General features: G+C 38.7%; 1 protein-coding gene across 1 annotated transcript in view; it reads left to right on the forward strand.

The window, feature by feature from the left end:
* nalf1b (NALCN channel auxiliary factor 1b) overlaps positions 1-20,623 on the forward strand; it is an 80,374-nt gene extending 59,751 nt beyond the window's left edge. Inside the window, exons 2-3 of the mRNA XM_079664611.1 lie at positions 14,774-14,945; positions 16,850-20,623. Of these exons, the coding sequence (XP_079520737.1) occupies positions 14,774-14,945; positions 16,850-17,151 (474 nt within the window). The 3' untranslated portion in view covers positions 17,152-20,623. The remainder of the gene's footprint in view (positions 1-14,773; positions 14,946-16,849) is intronic.
* The last annotated feature ends 753 nt before the right edge of the window (positions 20,624-21,376 follow it).

Consider the following 21,376-nt stretch of genomic DNA (forward strand, 5'->3'; position numbering starts at 1 on the left):
TCTTTATAATAATCTCCAAAAATGTATGGACTCATGCGACAATGTGGAAGATATGCTGCCACAAAAAGGACACTGCATGCAATTAATGCATGACCTTGGACTCACAAGGTCCTATCCTTACAGTAAGCAACACTTTTGTTGAAAGGGATTGACAGTTTGGTCGGAAACTGTAAAATCAAATAACTGAAGCAGAGATGCACTTCAGTGGCAATCTTTCCAGGATTCATTCTCCTTTATCTCTGACTTAATCTCTCATGATTTAGCCGAATGATATAACTCTTTTTATAAAGATGTGAACAGCCAAACATATCTTAATTGAAGTGCTGAGGAAAGGTTTTTGTGTATGTGAATGCACACATATGCTGCATACTTTATGCACTGACCAATTTAGGATATCAATCAATCAATCAATCAATCAATCAATCAATCAATCAATCAACATCTTTATTAATCCCGCAAGGGGCAATTGGTTATGAGCAGCAGTTTATGTCATGTACACAGGCAGGAACATACAGGAAGAAAACACACATACACCCGGGAGAACAGATGTGGATCATTCCAATTTACACTATAAATAGTTCATAGCATCACAATAATAAATAAATAAATAATCAAGTTAAAAGTCTTTCAAGAATTTAAAAGTTTGAGTGCAGAAGGGATGAATGATTTTGAAAAGCGATTAGTCTTTAGAGCAGGTATGCATATCTTCGCCCTGATGGCAACGGATGGAATTCATGTGAAAGAACATGACCCGGAGAGGCCAGAATGCTCTCTGCTTTCCGCAGAATCTGTTGGTTACAGAAGGAATTTAAGTCTCTCTCTGTCTCTGTTTAAGTCTCTCTGCTTCACCGATGATCTTAGAGCAGGTTTTAACAATGCTGTTCAGGCTGTTCCTGTCTTTCAGTGTAAGGCTATGGAACCAGCAGATAAAAGATAAACAAATAAGGCTCTCAATGAATGCTTGATAAAAACGACAAAGAATGAAGGGCCTTACAGAAAGAGTTCAGTTTGCGAAGAAGGTGCATTCTCTGTTGACCCCGCTTCACAATACACTCAGTATTCACATCAAATTTGAGGTGGTCATCGAAAATGGTGCCCAAGTATTTGTAAGATGGGACAATTTCTACCTTGTCATTGTGAATGATGCACTCCTTAGCAACATCCTTGTGACGTCTAAAATCAATTATCAATTCCTGGGTTTTAGAGACATTTAAATCCAGAAAACTGTCATCACACCAGGAAATCAGTAAGAGCACACTCGTGGCCTGATTCTGAGCCGCTAAGGAGGGACAAGAGGGCGGTATCATCAGAGAATTTAACCAGGTGTTGTCTTGAATGCTCCTGCATATATTGATAATATTGCGATAAAAAGTCCACGGTATGATATTTATCGCGATATTGAAAAATAAAGAAAACAAATGTGTATTTTTTATTTATTTTTACTTGAATTTTGTTTTCTTTATTAAATAATACATCGGATTTTAACCGCATTTTAGTAGGATAGTAGTATTTTAAATTATCAACAACATTATAATCAGACCCTGCAATAGAATAAATCAAATTTCACTTTAGTTTTTCAAGTAACTCTAACTCACTAACTCACTCACTGAACATCATCAAGGTTATCTCTTAGGAATATGAGCATGTCCACATTTCCAGGTAGAAGCTGGGATGTTTGGGCGTTTACAATATCCCCTGCTGTGGAAAAAACACTCTTGCTTGGTACTGATGTTGGGACAGAGAGATATGCTTTGGCCATGGGTGACAGCAGTGGGTAAAACTGTGCATTTTTCTCTCCACCACTTCAAAAACAATACAGTTTTTGCCAAGAAGGTGAGGCTTATTGACAGGGCGAGATATAAATATACTGTTGGTACTTGTCAATGTCTCTAGGTATGTACATGTAGCCCTGTAAATACGATATACTTTTGTGTTATCTGTTGTTTTATGTTCATGTTGTAACCTACTTGCTGCCATGTTGGACAGGTCTCCCTTGAAAAAGAGATTGATGATCTCAATGGGACCATCTGGTTAAATAAAGGTTTAAAAAAAGATATTTAAAAATAAATAAATAATAATAATTAAAAGAAATTAAAAAAAATTGCGTTAGATTTTGTCAGTCTCACGACAGCATTGAGACATTTATTTACCGCGATATCGCGATTTTCGATATATCGTTACATCCCTAGTGTACATTATAACAAGTAGGGGTGAAAGAACGGATCATTGAGCCGAGCCCGTGGAAGTGATGAAAGAGTCAGAGAGGCGTCCATTGACAGATACCTTCTGCTCTCTATTAGTTAGAAAGTTTAAAATCCATAGTTGATGTGGCAGCTTAAAATGACATAATAAGCTCTCCACCAGGAGATGCGGCTGCATTGGGTTAAATGCTGAAGAAAAGTCAGCAAACAACAGCCAAGCATGGGCTTGTGGCTTTTCAAGGTGTTTGTGGAGGGCAGTATAAAAAGCATTGCATCATCTACGCCTCTCCCTGCCTGATACGCACATTGTAGTGGATCAAGTTCACCACCTACTACTGACATGACAGGGCCTTTAACAATTTTCTCAAACATTTTCATTACCAATGACGTTAAAGCCACCGGTCTGAAGTCATTGAGGACTTTAGGATGAGGTTTCTTAGGGATGGGAATTACAGTTGAGGATTTCCACATATCAGGAATTTGGCTATTCTCAAGTGACAATTGGAAGATATGCTGGAAAACACCACAGAGTTTGCTAGCACAATACTGGACTATATGCCCACAAATATTGTCTGGACCTGGGGCCTTCCTAATATGGGCTCAATTTCAAGGGATCTGATACCCAGGGCCGGCCAGTAGCACTGACGATGTTCGCCTAGGGCGCCAGATCTGGGGAGGCGCTGCGCTGGTAGTTCTGGAAGGGAAAAAAACTAGGGCCGGGACTTTAACGCGTTAATTAAGATTAATTAATTACACAAAAATTAACGCGTTAAAAAAATTAACGCATTTTAATCGCACTTATTTTTGCACCGCGGAACGTTTCTCACTGGATGAGTTTCAGGAGTACCGATTATACTGGAGCACCAACTAACGTTCATGACTTCAAACAACAACAAACCACAGTGAACAATAGTCAAACATGAACGAAGAAGCTGATGAGACTGCTTTGGTTGGCCCCGTGGATGGGACATTTTGTTTTAAAAAACGGACAGATGGAAGCATCGATAAGAGCACGGTTGTTTGCAAATTATGCAAAAAGGAATTTGCATATCACCGCAGCACATCAAGCCTCAAGTATCACCTCAATGCAAAACCTATAGCAGCTAGCGTGGAAGCTAGCGTGGAAGCTAGCGTGGACGTTAGCCCGACTCGGAGTACAAGGACCCACACCCAATTCGCGTTGATCAAACAGTGGCCTATGCAACAGAGAGATTTTATTTTTCATCAGGATATTGGAAGAATAGGAGGGATTGAGGTCAATCACTGGCACTTTTTTATTTTATTTTAAATGGTACAGTACATTTTATGTTGAACTATTTATTATGTTGTTGGTGCAACTGGCACTTTATGTTGAACTGTTTATTGTTTTGGCCAAGGTTATTGAGAGAGTTGGACTGAAATGTATTAGATTTTTTAAATCAACTGTTGGTAAATCAACAAAGTCTGTTATGGCCTCTGAAGCAACAGAGAGATGTTTTCTAATAGTCAGGGTTTCCAATGTTCTGAATGTACTTGAAAGTATTTGGTTATACTTAAAAAACAAAGTGTTATAGTTTACAGAAGGTCTACCTACCTATAGGCTACCTGAATCTCTGAAATGTACTATATTCCTAAATATGCTATTGCTACACTTTATGGCAAAAATTGCACTTTTCTGTTGGTCTTGGTTAAGTACCTCCTTGAAAAAAATAAACAATGTTTTGTTGCTTAAGCTTATGTATTCAGTCATTATTCAATGGTATACTAAAATCCATGTGAAAAAAATTGCTTCTCACTGTTCTCAGGTCAAATATTTATATGTGATTAAAAATGCGATTAATTAATTACAAAGCCTCTAATTAATTAGATTAATTTTTTTAATCGAGTCCCGGCCCTAAAAAAAACATTTTTGACCGTTGGTGCGCATCCTAATTTCCGGCCTTGATGTAACAATATTCATAATTAAGTAAATGTAACACCCTTTTCACCCCGGTTACACTTTTCATTTGCCCTGTACGATGGGCGCTGTAAGTGATGAAAATGGGGAATGTTGGCTTATCTGGCGCACAGCCAAAATGCGAGTGAGCGAGGGAGAGAGGGAGTGTGCATCGGTACCGGCGCTGTTGTTATTAGAATCTGGTGCTAGCTGCTTAAACGGATATAAGAAGAAGATGTTTCTACAATAATGTGGAGGGAGAGTCCTCTCCAGTCAGACTGAGAGGCTGATAACTACAGCTCAGTGAGGTAAAGGACTGAGTGTTTAGATAGTTCACTTTAGTCTAAGTTATCTCAGTGGGTCTCAAACGGTTTGGTCACAATTTATGTAAACACGTAATTATTTCCAAGGCACTCCTTTATAATTATTGGGATAAACAGGTTGAAATGATTCCTATGTATACTATAGGACAGTAAACCAAAAACATCATTTAAAACTGGAGAGATAAAAAAATATGCATAAATAAATAAATGTTGAACAACAAAAATACGTTACATTTATTTATTATTGGCTATGCTTATGTTCACATACTTATTTGATTATTAAAATGTAAATCAATCTTTTTCATATGGGTGTTTTAGAGTTGTACCCCTAGATCTAGTAGTAATTTGGCTCAAAGTGCACCAAATTGAAGCATTTTACTTAAAAATGTTCAAACATTTCTTCCTGGGGGGGCATACCCCCGGACCCCCCTAGAAGATGTGACGTCCACCCCCCAATCTATTGCGTATTCCTTGGATACTATTGATCTTTATATCTTCTATTGTATGATTCTCTGACTGGTGCGGCGCCAGCTAAAATCTCGCCTAGGGCTGCAAATTGTCTAGAGCCGGCCCTGCCAGGGCCTGACATGGCTGACCTGGCTCGGTCAGTGGCAACTGTCCCTAATCGTCCGTCTGTAACTCTCTCTCTCTGTTTTAAATGTTTTTTCCCGTGAAAGAGAGTGAAAGGTAGATAGAGAACTGGCACAGCAAAGCTAAAAAGAGTGTCTGAAGGTGAGTGTGTATATATGTTATGTCTCTGCAGGCAACCTTGCGCAAGCCCCCCATTCAAGGCCATTTTTCATCCAACTGCTGCAGTACACACTGCAGAGGGAGACATGGGGGGGGGGGGGTGAGTGAGGTGGTGTAAGTGGGGGGGGGGGGGGGGGGGGGGGGAGTTATGCATAGCAGCAGGAGAGATAGCAGAAAAGGGATTTTCCTCTGATACTTATGGTGAACAGTTGTCTTTCGCTGGGATTACCTGCAGTATTTAACAGGTTTGCGTGGATGGGGATGCAGGAATGAGAGCCTCAGGGGGAGTTTATAGCTGAGCTGCAGGTAAAGACTCCTGCAGACAAGCATGGACCAGCAGAGCTAACAGCAGGCTGTATGACTGCAGTGGGTGTTGATTCATCACTCTCACTAACAGTAGGCCCGTCTTGCTGATAATTATCTTTGTCAAATTAATTATCATAGTGTGTCAGCAGGACAGTGTCGATGAATTACATCCAGATAACCTCCATTAATCAACAAAACGAGTTTTAGGGCAAATGTTTTGTGCATATGGATGTGCTCCCTGTAGAAAATGTTCTTCTCGGCTTCATCCATCTCCATCCTGGCATGCATCATTTCTCTGACACTCTCTTTGTCTCTGCCATCTGTATTCTGTATTAGAGGAGTTTTAGGGTTTAGACTTCCAGAGTAACAGGAGCACAACAATGTGAACGTATTCTTGGCTGGTTCACAGCAAACCCAATGAGTTTCCCCTCTGGCCAATGCTCTTTCAAAATGGATAAGGGGTCAAACTGATTCTGTTTGTATCTCTGTTATTTTACCTTTAACTGCAGGGGGAATTCACTGTGTTTGATAGTAAGGTCATGTTTTAGTATTAAACTTACTTCCTATTTGATCTGCTCTCGGTTTCCCTGTTACATTTTCGCTGTGGCATTTTGCTGTTATCACCCACTTCAGACTTTACGTATTCTTGTATCGTTCCTTACCATTTAAAGAAATGGGTTGGGAGAATTTCAAGAAAGGAGAAACAAGGATAAAATTTGCAGATAGAGTAGGCATCATTTAACTTTTTGCCAAGCTTAATTTGTTATGTAAACCTGCTGGTGGAGCTACATGAAAAGGCTTAAAAAAAAAAGAATCATTCCAATTCATCTCTGGGAACCATGATATATCCGGACGAAATATCTTGCCGATCTATAAGACCTTGAGCCTTGCCAAAATGTGAGTTTAGTTGTCAATAGGGCCCAAATTAGTCAAGTGTAAACTGTGCTTATTGGTGCCTGAATCAGAACCACTTGTCTTCCTTATACTGTACTGTCATCCCTTTAGATCAAAGTAACAGTAAAAACACATCACCACTCAAACCCACACTATTTTTACATTACATATTATTGTTATATTACATATTTAATGTTTATAAATGTTGAGAGCTAGCTAGGTGATAACTTCATCAACTGGTCCCGACTGAATGACATCCTGACTCTGAAACAGATCTTCTCGGAGGCTCACACCTGAACCCCCCGACACTCTTGTCGGCAGTGAACAACTCCTTCCTCATTATTAATTCACACATGCCATGACCGTATCTTTCATTCATTCATTTTTCATGTATCCCTGCTGCTATTGACATTCAGCGCTCATAATGCTTGTTGTATTTTTCCTTTTTTTCCTGAGCATCCCACTACATGATTTCTACATTAAACATGACCTCTCAAACGTCGCAGGAAAACACTTGAGTGAACTTGGCCATGTCTTTAAACTGAGGTTATTCTATGTTTACAAACTCTTCCCCTTCTGTCTCTTTATTTGTTTGGACATATTCTGCTTTTAATAACCTCACTCAATATAATAATGTATGCCCTTGGCGTGTGGTAATTACATTAGCATGGCTTTTGTTTCCAAAATAAGCAGCCCATATTAAAAGATACAAAGTGGTGTTTAGCTGTTCACGACCGCTTGTGTGCGTGCAAACGTTTTTGTTAAGCATGTGCCACAAACAGCGGGTGGGTCATAATGAAAACCAGCCCTCATGTTTCCACACAGTCATCCAAATATAACATGAATGTAATTGAATAGTTGCCTCTCAGGGAGTTGCATGAGTGCTTTCTGCGCCACTTCTCTTTTAATCAATGAATTGTGTGTGTAGAGTCGACGTGCCGGCAGCTTTGCTCGCCTTTTGTTTTACTAAAACAATCTCATTTGGTTTTCTAACCACCTTGGCTAAACCTGCCTTTTTATTTCAGTGTTTCTCCTGTTTAGATTACATTTTCCCTTAACCCTTTTGTTTTGTTCGAAAGCTGTTACCGTTCATGGTGTTCGCGGATCAATTTCGACCCATGATTTATTTCAGTCCAAAACACACAACAAATTACTATCATCCAATATTGTTTTCAGCACATCATAACTAACTTATAATGCATTCATAACCGTACAATCCTGTTGTTATTTTATTTTATGGCCCTAAAAGACATTGCACCACATATTGCACACGTGCATGTGTGTGTTCAGGTTCAAGTGTTAGTGAACATATTCTTTGAGAAACGTTGAGTTCCCGTCAGGGGAGGGGGGCAGAGGGATGGGGTGCATGTTGCAAAAAAATATTGTTACAGTGGATGGAGGGGATGGGGGTGGGGTGTCTAAAGTCAAAGATGAATCTTGATTGGGCCAAATTTGACCCCAAGTGACCCAAAACAATTCTGCTGGGTCTTCACAGACCCGAACACCAAATGATACACTTTTAGAGACCTTCAGCCTTGGCTAAAATTATCAAAATCAGTTTTGTTGTGTTTATATATATATATTATATATATTTTATATATTTTATATATATTATTTGTGGAGGAAATCATGAAGCCTTGTTCCGATAAAAAAAACTAGAGCGTAGTTATTATATAATTTGAACTTGAAAAGGGTCATGCGATAGCCGAACACAACATAAGGGTTAATAACTGCTGTTGACACCGTTGGTATACGCTTGCCAGGCACTGACTCCTGAGACTAGTCAATATACACACATGCATGTTTTCACTTTACATAAAAAGGAAATGCACAGCACAGCCAATTAAATGTTATTTGTTTACGTTAGCAGGGGAGTTTGGGTAGCATTGAATTGATTAATGCACATGAGACCCATGGTTTGATTTGTGTTTGAGTTAACGCTTGGTTACATTCATTGACTTACAGGTGTTTAGCCATGCACACTCATTTGTTTACATATGTGAATGTTTTTTTTTCCAGATTATATTTAGTGTAACCTTTGTGATTTGACCCTTGTAGTGTAATTCCCATGGGGCATTGCTGCTGCTGCTGCTGTAGGATTTAAAGTGATAGTTTACATGCTGGCTCCTACTAAAGCACAACCTCTATTTGACCCCTTTCATCTTGGACGGCCTTACTGTCACTGCTTGAATGGACTACTCATTTCATCCAGCACTGTGGAGAGCATACAGAATGATCGGTGGATGAGAAATTACATGTCATTCAGTGGACAGTATGTAGTGCATAGTGTCCATTAATTTATTTCAATAAAACTAATTCAAACTTGCATTGTATATCTTTTTTAACGAGTATTTACAATAGTCAAAGACGCCGAAAGTTTTCAAGCTCATTCAAACATTAAAGATGCATTTGTTTTACCAGTGCTTGTTGACTATAATTAGTAATTACGTTTTTTTTTTTGCAGCTGAAGACCTAACAGCATTTGGAGTATGAAGATAAAATTAGAATGATTATTCAGGTTAAACAAAAAAGAAACTGTGTATTTTCCTGGTAAGATGAGTTAAAAGCAGAGACGATGAGGCTTTACTTGACTCTGCATATTTTTTATAATTTCCTGACACAATCTTAAAAGTATGCTAATACCAACTTTGAGAGCTTAACAAATGTTGTAAACTCAAATTACTTTTAAATGTAAGAAAAATCTAGCCTTAGAGCCACTATTAAAGATATATCCAAAGACAAGTCAGTAGCAATGTAACTAGGAGCATGGTGAATGCTTTCTTCCATAAAGGGCTGTCAACTCTGGAACACATAACTCACAAAAAGAAATCCAGATACAGCAAAAGTTAAATAATGGCTAAAAGCAAACGAGAGAGAGGTTTAGCTTCCTGTACCTTGAATTGTTAACGTGTCTTTGTAAGAGTTTTGGTGTATACCCTGTTGCTGTGTGTATTATGATATCACTGTGTATTGTGCTCTTATGCTACTAACAGCTGTGTATTTTAATAACACTGCAAGTAAAGCCATACCAGGGACAAGAGTTGAAAATGAGCAATAGCTACAAACTCTATGCAACACACCATTTTCATGCTCTGCATTGGATCTTTGTTAAATAGCATCAATCCTTTTCAAATAAAACACATTTAAATTCCGACTATTGTGCTGTACACTTATCCTGGTTCATTATTTAAGCCGAGGATCATTTAAATAAGCAGAGCAGAAAAGCGGATAAAAGAAAAGAGGATAGCCTAAATGCAGTGAAGCAGTGAATGGCTGTTTTAGTTGTAATTGATGAGGCGGCTCATGAGACTGAGTTTTTGAATGTTTGTGCCTCTCTACGCTTCATGTTGAAGAGGAATGAGTTTCAGTAATCTGTTGTGTTGTTACCATCTCCCCTCAGCCTTTGACACCAGTTTAGCCACAACCACAAGTAATGATAAAACATTAAAGACGGGGCACTGACAAGGCAGGGCCATCCGGGGCCACTTAAAACCAATGCCACAGGCCAGGATCAGCCTTCCATCAATTATAACCTTATTACCCTAATCGTTATGAAATAATCCAATCTACAGGACAGTTGAGTCGCAACACTGCAGAAAGCCAAGTAAACCAGGAGGGGAGTGGGATTTATGGTGTAACATATTGGGACTTAATATAACAAATATACAAAATGCTATGCGTTGTTGAGCTGCGGACTGGATTGCTGCCAAATCATTTTAACTGTCCTTTTTTTAAATATTCAAATTCAAACTTTATTTGACCCCTTTTAGTCTATTAACCATGATCAGTTGGCAATTTACCAACATACTTTTGGTATTACAATAAACACAACCTCAGTGTGTGATTGTATAAAATACACAGACACGATTCATCAAGACCCTCTCTTATGGACTGCATTTATACTGTGCTTTTCTAGTTTATGCGACTTCTCAAAGTGGTTTTAAAACCCAGTTGTAGGCAGAGGCTTTCACCTTTTTTCAAGGAGTGATACATCTTCACACACACAAACACACGCACGCACGCACGCACGCACGCACACACACACACACACACACACACACACACACACACACACACACACGCACACACACAGCTATGCCATAGGGAACAATTTGGAGTTCAGTATCTTGCCCACACTTCGACAAGTTGGCCGCAGGGGCCCGGGGATCGAAACTCCGTCCTCCCTATTGGTGAACAACCACTCCGCCCCCTTTATCAGCTGATATCTATCTTTATGCAGTCTGTGGTTTTTGTATATTCATGTCGTCACACAATTCAGACAGTAACAAATATTCGTTGAAGTTTTGGTTGTAATTTTCGCCCTTTAGCACATGTGTTTTCACCTACAATGCCTAAAGCAAATATGCATCTGTTCCTATCCACTGTATTTTTTCCGTTGACTTTGATTGCGTTGCATGCCACCTATAGATATATCTGTGTTTTGTAAAGAGATTGTAACTGAACTAAACCATTGGAAATTGGGTTTTGTGACCAACTAAGGCACATGGAGAACATTTAACCTAAAGTCCAACTGTGCTTATACATTTGTTTATCTTCATTTCCCCCTATGCAAGTATTTACATTAAATCTATTAATTTCTATGCATTACATGTACAACCCACTTTGCTGTTATCCAACGCAATGTGCATACAAATGCAGAGAAAGGATGGAAATATCAAGAAATAAAAAATAGACCAGAGATTATCATGTGACTATGCTGTCATGTAAGTCGCTTTGGATAAAAGCGTCTAACAAGTAACATGTAATGTAATGTAATGTCATACTGATGTGATGTCATACTTATGTTAATTATTGTGCACTATTTATTGATAAATACTCAATTAATAAATCAGTGTTGCGATCCGCTGTATCACATTGATGTTTGCCAACAGTGATGAAAATACATTTCTTATTTTTTTCACGTGTGCTTCCATTTGAGAATTTACGGTAAAAGCATCACTAGCAAATCAAACAATGAGGTGGGTTTTGGGACACTGTGCCGCAGTCACACCCTGCATGGGAACGATGACACAAAACAGGAGGGGGAGGAGTTCAGACAGCAAAAGCAAGTGGGAGATGTTAAAGGAAGTGAAAGGTGACAGAAAAAAGGAGAATAAAGTTTTGAGAGCCAGCTGGCCGACCTCTAACTCGCTGAGGAGAAAGCAGTATTTTACCGTCTCCTCAAGGCGGTCGAGAGTACACATCAGATTGTTATATTGTTATATAAAGGAGAGAAAGAGTCCATCCTACCACTATCTCTATAATGCCACTCCTCGTATCTCTCTCGCTCCATGTCTCTTTCTCCTCCTCTGGGATTTGACAGCAGGATGATAAATAACTAGTCATGGGTCGACAGTAGTCTTCAGAGCGCATGCAGCAGCAGCCAGTGGGCACTACTACTGTAACTTGAAAATGAGTCCAAAGGGTCCAAAAAAAGACATGGTTTCTTCCCCACATCTGTTGCAGTTCAGACATATGTTCTGCTGACTTGCCGGTTACAGGGAATGCTATTTTGTTCAAGTTGCATGGTGAAAGTGTCACCTAGATCAAACTGACTCTAGTTCTTTGTCCTTGTAAATAAGCTTTACTAAACACTGACATGAAATCGGATGACAGGGAATGGAAAAGCGGATGGAAAAATGTTTGTCTCTCACACAAGACCTTTTCTGTTATGCTAAAGTCAGGCTAACCTCCTTGAGGTGAAGTTTAAAGTTAATCTCTTGTGTTTTATTATATATATATTGTTCAGTTTTTGAATGTTGTATTCATGCCTGAGCTTAAGAGCAACCAAATAGACCTTGACTTCAACATTGTTTTCTGAGATTCTGCTGAGTAGGGAAAATGTCTGATAAATACTAAAACAGACTCTACTTGACACTCATTGCCAGTGATGGTGTAATGCGACACGTTGCAGAATCTACCCTAGTTCATCCTTATGTCCCCACGCTGACAGCTAAAGGATCCACAGCACTGGAAACACGAGGACTTGATGTGGAAAATATATTGCAAAAAGACTGCTGTATACTTTTACACGTACACGGGCACTGATACTCAAACATACAGACTCACAGTGTGTAAATCATTTAGAAATATCCATCCACGGTTGTATGCACAAGATGTCAAATTATGTCATGTTACACATTTTCATTTGTGACATTTATACAGTGGTAGATTAGCGAGAAGGGCAGTGTGTATTTATGTGTCTGTGTGTGTGTCTGTGTGTGTGTGTGTGTGTGTGTGGTTGTGTGTGTGTGTGTGTGTGTGTGTGTGTGTGTGTGTGTGTGTGTGTGTGTGTGTGTGTGTGTGTGTGTGTGTGTGTGTGTGTGTGTGTGTGTGTGTGTGTGTGTGTGTGTGTGTGTGTGTGTGTGTGTGTGTGTGTGTGTGTGTGTGTGTGTATGGTGTCCACAGAAACCCACCTTATTTTCGACTGCAAATCAAATTATTAGCGCAGAGCAATTTACTGTACAGACTCTGTGCATGTGTGCAGGACGTCCCTACGTGCACATGTTCGGTCATGCATATAATACATGGCTCTCAGTCGGCAATAAGCATGACAGATGATTCATCCGAGAAGTCATGTTATGTTGGAGCAATATTTAGATAATGATATAATGCATTATATCATTACAGATGCTACAAAAGGACATCTCAGTGTGGCCATTATAAGCCCAAGGGATATTTGAGTGGCAGACAATAGGAACCTTTTTACAATAAAGACAATAGTCAAGCATCTCTTTATTATGACAACATGTAAACTTACAGTACACAATTTCTAAGAATAGTTTCATAATGCATCCTCTTTGTTTAAACTTGTTTTTTACCACATATTGTATAATTTGAAACCTTTTTGCCAGGATTAAACGAAGGCGGTTTATATCCCTCATCATCCACCATTGTTAACTCCTCCATTGTTCAGGAAAAATCTTTTAATATGAAACCTACTAATTATGTTTGATGAAGTCCAAACATCATTATCATTATAACCTCTGTCATAAAACATAGCCTGCAGTGTCTGTTATTCACTATAAAGGATGTACAATTCACTCTGTAGCACCAATGTGTTCTTCCCCTGTCCTCTGCTTTACATCTTGGCTAGATTGCGTCAACATTTACAGATATATTTATAGCTCAGTTCAAAGCAACCTTTTGTTGTGTACATTCATAAAGTATTTTTTTTTTCCCTGTATAGGGAATATATTTCGGACTTGTAATGAAAATCTATAGATTTGGTGTGCTTGTGTAATGCTCTTATTTCATGTAAGAGATTCTAATTCATCCATAAGAAGCTCTACACTCATTTGTACGAGCATTTATTGCATACATGAACATGGATTATGTTAATTAAATATTATATGAATTATTACGAACATCTGTTTATACATTTATGAACAGTTTGTACTCCTCACTTACGCAGTATGCAGGGAGTTATGTGACCTATGGTTTGATGCACTCTTTTAGGCGTGATGATTAGCTAATAGCAGGTGCTAGCTTCACTAGGAGTCCCTGGAGACTCGCACAGGAAATGCCAGTTTATTGCTGCAGGTGATAATACTGCATGATGCAAATAGATTATCACATTGACAAAAACAATAGGTGCGAAGTAAATCATTTGTCCCCACTTGTGCACTTATAGAGTTGAGAACATGGGTGAGAAGAAATTACGAAATGAACACAGACAAAATCAACATGACATAATACAGGCCCTGTTAGGAGCATGCACCTGCATATAATGCATATTTAAACTAATCTCAAATACATATTTATAACACAATTTAATTTAACACCACTATTTGTGTCATTACATGATAGGGAAATAATTATAAAAATAAGCCTGGCTTCTTTCAGTGTTAACAAGCATTATTGTTGCAAACAAACCTAACATCATCTGATACCATTAATTATTTAGATTGTTGAAATTGTATAAAAATAGTTTTCAATTTGGTAGTGAAAGGTGAATTCAATTCAGACCCATTCAATTATAAGTTATAGTTGAATTTTATTTTAATATTGATTTGTGGGCATACCTGTAGTGAAACACCTGAAGACAACAAATCCTATTCGGAATCCTGTGCAAGACAAAGTAAATATGAAATATGCGAGTTGTTGTGAGAGGGTCTAACACTGTATGTATTGACTGTCAAAGTGATGATAGCAAGCCCAGCAACATCCACATTCATTAAACAGTGAAATTCAGGATCACCAGGATATCTGATCAGTCCTGTGAGAATCAATAGCTGTTGAGGTCATGGTTGATTTACATGTGAGTGTGTGCATGCATTTCATCATCCAATGCAACCCTCCCTAATTCTTCAATTTCCTATCTCTGCACCCCTTCCACCTGTCTTCCTCTCCCCCCTGCTCTCACCTCTATGTCTCCCACCTAGATGGTTTATAAGCCCTGGCTGTGTTCTCAGTACTTCCAGACCACCCAGATGCACTGCAGCAAGCCAATCCCCTGTGGTCAGTACTGCCTGGAGGTGCAGCAGCGGTGCCCCTTCGTCCTGCCTGACAATGATGATCTCATTCATGGAGGCAGCCCAAGTTTTATATGCACAGGTAAAAGAAAGTCTTACAGTTTATGGATTATTTCGACTGATTTAAGCTCATTGGTTTGTTTAACCCTAGTTTTAAGATAAGTAGGCCTACTGTACATGCAGCTGCCTAGTAAAGTACTGAACAGCTCATGGATAAAACGGCATTACCTCCACAAACAGTGGACTTTTAAATACTAGTAACATGCTTATTTAACCTCAATGTCTTGATCACACACACACGACACACACACACACACACACACACACACACACACACACACACACACACACACACACACACACACACACACACACACACATAGTGAGCTTATTGAGCATAGTGTCTTGCTCATAGATATGATACCCAACCTCTGATGGCCACACAGCAAACACTCGTGACTTTACAGTTACAGGATGTTCTGTTTAATAACCAGAAAACACGGTGTTACACCACACCACAACATGGTGGCCAATTACTGACAGCACCAAGAGGCAGCTGCACAACTGAGCAGTTTGAGAGAATGCAATTCAATGCAATGAAATAATGTTTGCAGCAGCGGAAACACTCACACATGTGTACACAAAGCTGAATGCTAAATATATGGTTAACCTTAACCAAATGATGCTCTCCTCATACATGGAAGGTGAGTGGGGGCAGTGTTACTGTGAGATTTCTTTTTCATCCAGAACATACTGAGACACTCAGTCACATCACAAAGGTAATGCTGCCCCCTGGTGGTCATGTTGAGCATCAGGTTACCTAAATGTAAAGTTTTATGGCAAGCCATTTGAGTATTTATTCAATTTCCTTGATATCAGATGGCAGCGGCCTACACTAGTTGGCTCTTTGATTTCACTTGTTAGATATAGGTCAAACTAGTTAGGCACTCTGCTTTACTAGTTAAATAAAATATTACACTAGTCGCTCTTTTTCAGCAACTAGTGGCACTTTTGTCCTACTAGTTACAACGTATGCCTTACTAGTGACGCCAGGAGCAGCACTAGTAAAGCCAAAGTCCCAACTTGTAAGCTTTTTGATGAACTAGTGGCCCTCTGACCGTACTAGTGACGCTAAAAGTCTTACAAGTTAACTAGTGCGCTGCAAAAGCTCTGACATGTTAAAAAGTGCCACTAGTTGCTGAAAAAGAGTGACTAGTGTAATGTTTTATTTAACTAGTAAAGCAGAGTGCCTAACTAGTTTGACCATATATCTAACAAGTGAAATCAAAGAGCCAACTAGTGTAGGCCGCTGCCGCCTGATATCAAGGACATTTTATAAATACTCAAATGGCTTGCCATACAGTTTGGCATAAGCTAATACAAATACTGTTTGTGGTTTTTGTTTTTGTCCGTTTTTCTTGTTATCATTTGGGCTGATATATTAAAAATGCTGCTTTTGTCCATTTTTTTATTTTGAAGGATGAGGCTTGTTTTTATTCAGAAATTATTTAAACCTTACCTGTGTGTAAGTTTGTTTTTTTCCCGACCCCAACTCCCAAAGACATAACTTTTTATCGGAAAATACAAAAAAACAAAACAGCAAATGTTGATATTTTAAGAGCTTTAGTATTTTGCATTTTTGAGAGAAATTATTATTTACTATCAATAGTATTCTCTGTAGTTTCTGTCCTTTGACTACTTTGAATTATTGCTTCAGCTCCAGCTTCAAAAAATTAAAATACAAGCAAATTAAGAAAAGCATAAAATAGATTTTTAAGGGACACTTAAAACAGATGTGAATGTCTGAAAGACAGATTTTGTGTTGGAAAGTTGGGTAACAATGTTTATTCTTGTGTTTTTTTTCCATTTGCTTACATTTTCTACATTCTGGTGCACTGAGCTCTCTTCTTGGCTAGTTTAAAAATGTTTGAATTTAAAAAGGACTTAATCTCACTGTGATCTGTTTTCCTCTCAAACAACCCCCAGGGCTGCTGGAGGACTACCCATCAGGTGTTGACCCGAATGCAAAGTGCTGCGACGTGCGGTGGGACTTGAAAGTGGACAACCGTTCCCGGGGGACGCTGAAAAGAACTCACCCGCCATGCCAGCACCGAACCTCCCTCAGCTCGTCGGCAGCCTGCAGACTGTGTAACAGCCGGCTCAAACTCTGCCTGCTGGTCCTTGTCCTCCTACACACTGTTGCCAGCCTCACTGCATCCCACAATGCAACAGGACTGGGCCTCCCCACCATCACGCCTCTGGAGGAGAGCCCTGCCAATGAGGAGTGATAGAGCTGCCAGGAGGAGGTGAGGTTGTCCGGGTGGGGGAATCCCTCACCATGGCAACCAATGTGGAAAAATACAGCCACAGTTGTGCGATGGGCTGGAGCTGTGTGCCTGTGGACACTCTGCAACGCTTTCTGGCAAATGGAAAATGTGGGACGCTTGGAGACGAAAGACACACAATTCAATCAACAAATACATAAGAAAACAAACAGACACACTAAGGGACTCCAACAGTCCCTTAGGTAGAAAGGGGACAATGCCACAGCCTTTGTTGAGTGGGAAGGCCGGCTTCCCCATGGCTGAGTTTCTCTCAATACGCTTTTTTACACTGTGTTCCAATTATTGGTTTCTGTTGCACTGGCTGACTAAGGGATAACACAATCATATTCTCTTTCTAATGTTCATCCTTTTTGAGTTTTATTTCTGGTTCTCTCATACAGGAAGAAAATGTGTTCTCTAAATAAGACAGATAATACGTTAAAATAATAATTAGCTGCGAGTTTCTTTGCGATTGATATGCGTTTCTGAACTGTGTGCGAGTGTGCATGGGTGTACTTGTATGTCTTTACACGTGTGAATGTGTGTGCAGGTGAGGATGAGTGTGTGTTGGTGACAAGTATCATAAAAGGTGAGTTAAAAGGCTGATGTGGCAAAGATGCCCCCCCCCCAACTCCTTTTCAGATGTCACTTAGCTCTGCTGTGCTGGTGTGTTGGCCACAGTCACTGGGGAAATGGGATTCAAATGTGCTTCTGAATGAGTTCTGGGGTAAACTAAGGTTTACAGTTTTTCTACACTAGGATGAATTGTGAGATAATATTTACCAATAACACAATTTTAAAAGATCCAAAGCAAACCCTGAAATATGCAACACGTCACAACCGACCAGGATGCATTCCTTCAGCCTCACAAACGATATCTCACTTTCTGTTTTTATGCCAAATAAATTAAATAAATAAATAAATAAATAAAAATAAATTAATCTTGCTAAACTGATATCTTAATATATAATAAGCATAATATATGCTAAGTATGTGTCATCTGACCTCTTGTGGACTCATTCTAAGGACGTGTTGACAGATCTCAGCAATAACTTGTTGTGTAAAATGTGATCATTATCTATAAAACTGAAAGCCAAAACTATAAAAGTAACATCTAAGACATATTAAACCAGAGTGATCATTAAACCTTAAGGCCAACAGTACAATAGGGCTGAGCCATATAAACAAATTTACATAATTACAATTTGGAAATAAAAAACTATATTAATATATATGTAATATAAGAAATATGAATATAAACATCTCAGGTTGCATTTTGCTGTGTTTTGAATGAAGATAGAAAAGCATGCAATGAGATGCCAAAGAACCTGTTTAATGCTTTTAGTCAATATAATGTCAAAGTTAGGAGGTAATCTTTACATTGGTTATAGTAATTGTCGTTTAATTTCCTGTTAATAATACTAGTTGATGAAACAGTATTTAGCCACTTGTAATAAAAATTAAATTAAACACAGATGGGATTATTTGTATTTCATATAGAAAACATGAAACTCTTTTAAGCTTGTCTTATCCAAAGCTTTTATTTTAGGCCTTTTACTAAAACCCCATTCAGATTGTGGTCACATAACATTTCTCAGCAGAGTTTATTGACATCAAAAAGATATCACTGGATCAATATATACGATACCCTGTTGTTCTTGACAAAGAAGCTTGTGTTATTTTAGATTTGAAAAGGTATTATCCAGTCAAAATAGTTATCCACAGCATAAATAATTACTAAATTGTCTTTCTGGCTCTAAAGACTTGTTTTTTCCCCTAGGCCTGCTAGGTAGAAATACCTTTTTCCTGTTAACACTGCTTTAAAAAGACTAAATTTACTGTTTGCCCTCGAACCAATTCTGATGTCAATACTGGTGGTTTCAGTTTATCCTCAAGCTTTCTCATTCAAAGGAATCATAATGACTGGATGTTGCCTTTAAGTACTATAATGGTTATATTCCAGTTATATATATATATATATATATATATATATATATATATATATATATATATCTGGAACTCCTGTGCAGATAGGATGAAAATAAAATGTGTCCCTGGGAAAGGTAGCATGCAGTTATGTGAAGGAAAATCCCCTGTCCATAATACAATACATATCACCAACACGGGGACAACTGCTTCGACTGTTGAATCTAAATGTGTAATGGATGTTAACAAACTGCATGTGGAGCAAGAGTACGACAGCCTCTTTTGTTTATTGTCCCCACTCCGCACTCCACATCTTATCCCAAATCAGCTCCTGTAGCATGCCCACTGTCACATAATTTCTCCTAAAAACATCAAACTAATGTCTCATTAAGTAAAGGGCTTATTAAGATAAACAGTACAACACATTATAATCAACATTCACATTCAAATATTTAGCAGACGGAGGGTGAAAAATGGCTAATTTCCTGTTTCTTTTAAAAGTGTGTACCTGAAGTACCGAGGCACTCCACAGGCCGCTGCTGCAGAACAGAAACAAACCAGAGAGGAGTGTGTTTGTTTAAGCACTAATGGAATAACTGGATAATAGTAAACTGACACTTGTGTTTATTTTTGAAATGTTGACCAGCGTGTGAACAGAAAGGAATGGTGTGACTTTAAGGGCTGACTTCTTTTTAGTTTCAAGATTGTTTTTCCTTTGATGAACAAGGCTATGAGATCAGGTAATCAAAGATAAACAGATGTTGTTTAATGCATTTTTCCACTCTTAAGTAAGTTGATTACTCAAATGAGATGTCCAATCTGATATCTGATGTCAAGAACTTTATTATACAGCTTATATGAGGATTTTCAAAATTCATCTTTATTCACAACATGTCTAAATAACCAGTATATTGGATTATGTTGACGCTGTACCTTTTTTTGTGTTTGGACCCTGCCCCACTCTGAACATTACCACTCCAGCTTGCATGAAAAACGTAACAAATCATTGTCATTCAGCACAGCACACCCATGCCCATCTCAGACGGCCGCAGTCGGTGATAGAAAAATGCTGCTACTCTATTGGTCACCAGTAGATAGACATATCTTTTATTATATTATATTGCTACCGCTGCCGAAGACCTGTCACACAAGGACGTTCATACACAGGAAGCCTGAGCTCTGGTGGAAAAGGTGATGGGTCCATGTTTGTGTGTGGATGTGTGTCCGCGTGCATGTGTGTGGAGTGTGTGTATGCAAAAATGTGTGTTTGTGTCTGTTGCTAATTGCTGTGTGATCTTTGGAGAGCTCATTAGCTCTGCTATGACCTTGGGGCCTTAGGGACAGTGGTGGCAAACCACCACTGTCTTTACAGGCACCTGCTGCATTAGTCAACTCATTATTCACTGCAGCCTTTAAACTGTCTGGACATTACTATAAATTCATTGTAACGTACAATGTCAAATAAATGTGTTAGCGCCTAAGACCCCAAACTGACCAAGGTAGGGGTGTATCTATTTGTTTCCTTTCACATGCCCTTCAGAATATATCTCAACACCCTTTTCTGAAATGAGATGGTGCAATGAACTGAAACTGGGGCCAAAGCCTATCAAGTCAAATAAACCAAATTTAGATCTGATATGACACTAGGCAACCCTGTCTCCTAAAAATTACGTTCCCACAGAACTAAACTGCATTCTGAATTACGTTTAGCAAGAAACGTATTTTCTCCCACGTTACGTTTGTTATGAACGTATCTCAAATACGTTTACTTCTACATACCTTCTAGAAATGTTCTCCCACGTTACGTTAGTTATTAACGTATCTTAAATACGTTTATTTTCTACATATCTTTGCCATTTATTGTCTTGCTTATAATAATGATATTAGTCATTTATAAATATCATTTTAGAGCACACCTTTGAAATCGACAATCGGGCTCGATATATGGTTAAATTAAAATCAGTAGGCGAGGCTGTAATTTCGCCAGCTGTTACTCTCATGAGCGAGGCAGAAAATAATAGTTTTAACATGCCAAAAAGCTGCTGTGTCGTTTATTGCACCTCAAACATTAAAACAAATCCAAAGTTACGTGTTTCTGTACTTCCTCTAAGAAGAAAGGACAGTAAAAGAAGATCTCTGTGGCTTCAGGCTTGATCGCCATTCAAATGACAGCGTTGGTTTCCCCAAAAGTGGGCGGGGCTGTAAAGTGATGTAGATTTTACTCTCATATATTATTCAAAACCATTCTATTTATTCTAACGTA

This window comes from Notothenia rossii (genome assembly GCF_949606895.1).
Source record: "Notothenia rossii genome assembly, chromosome: 2".
NCBI lineage: Eukaryota > Metazoa > Chordata > Actinopteri > Perciformes > Nototheniidae > Notothenia > Notothenia rossii.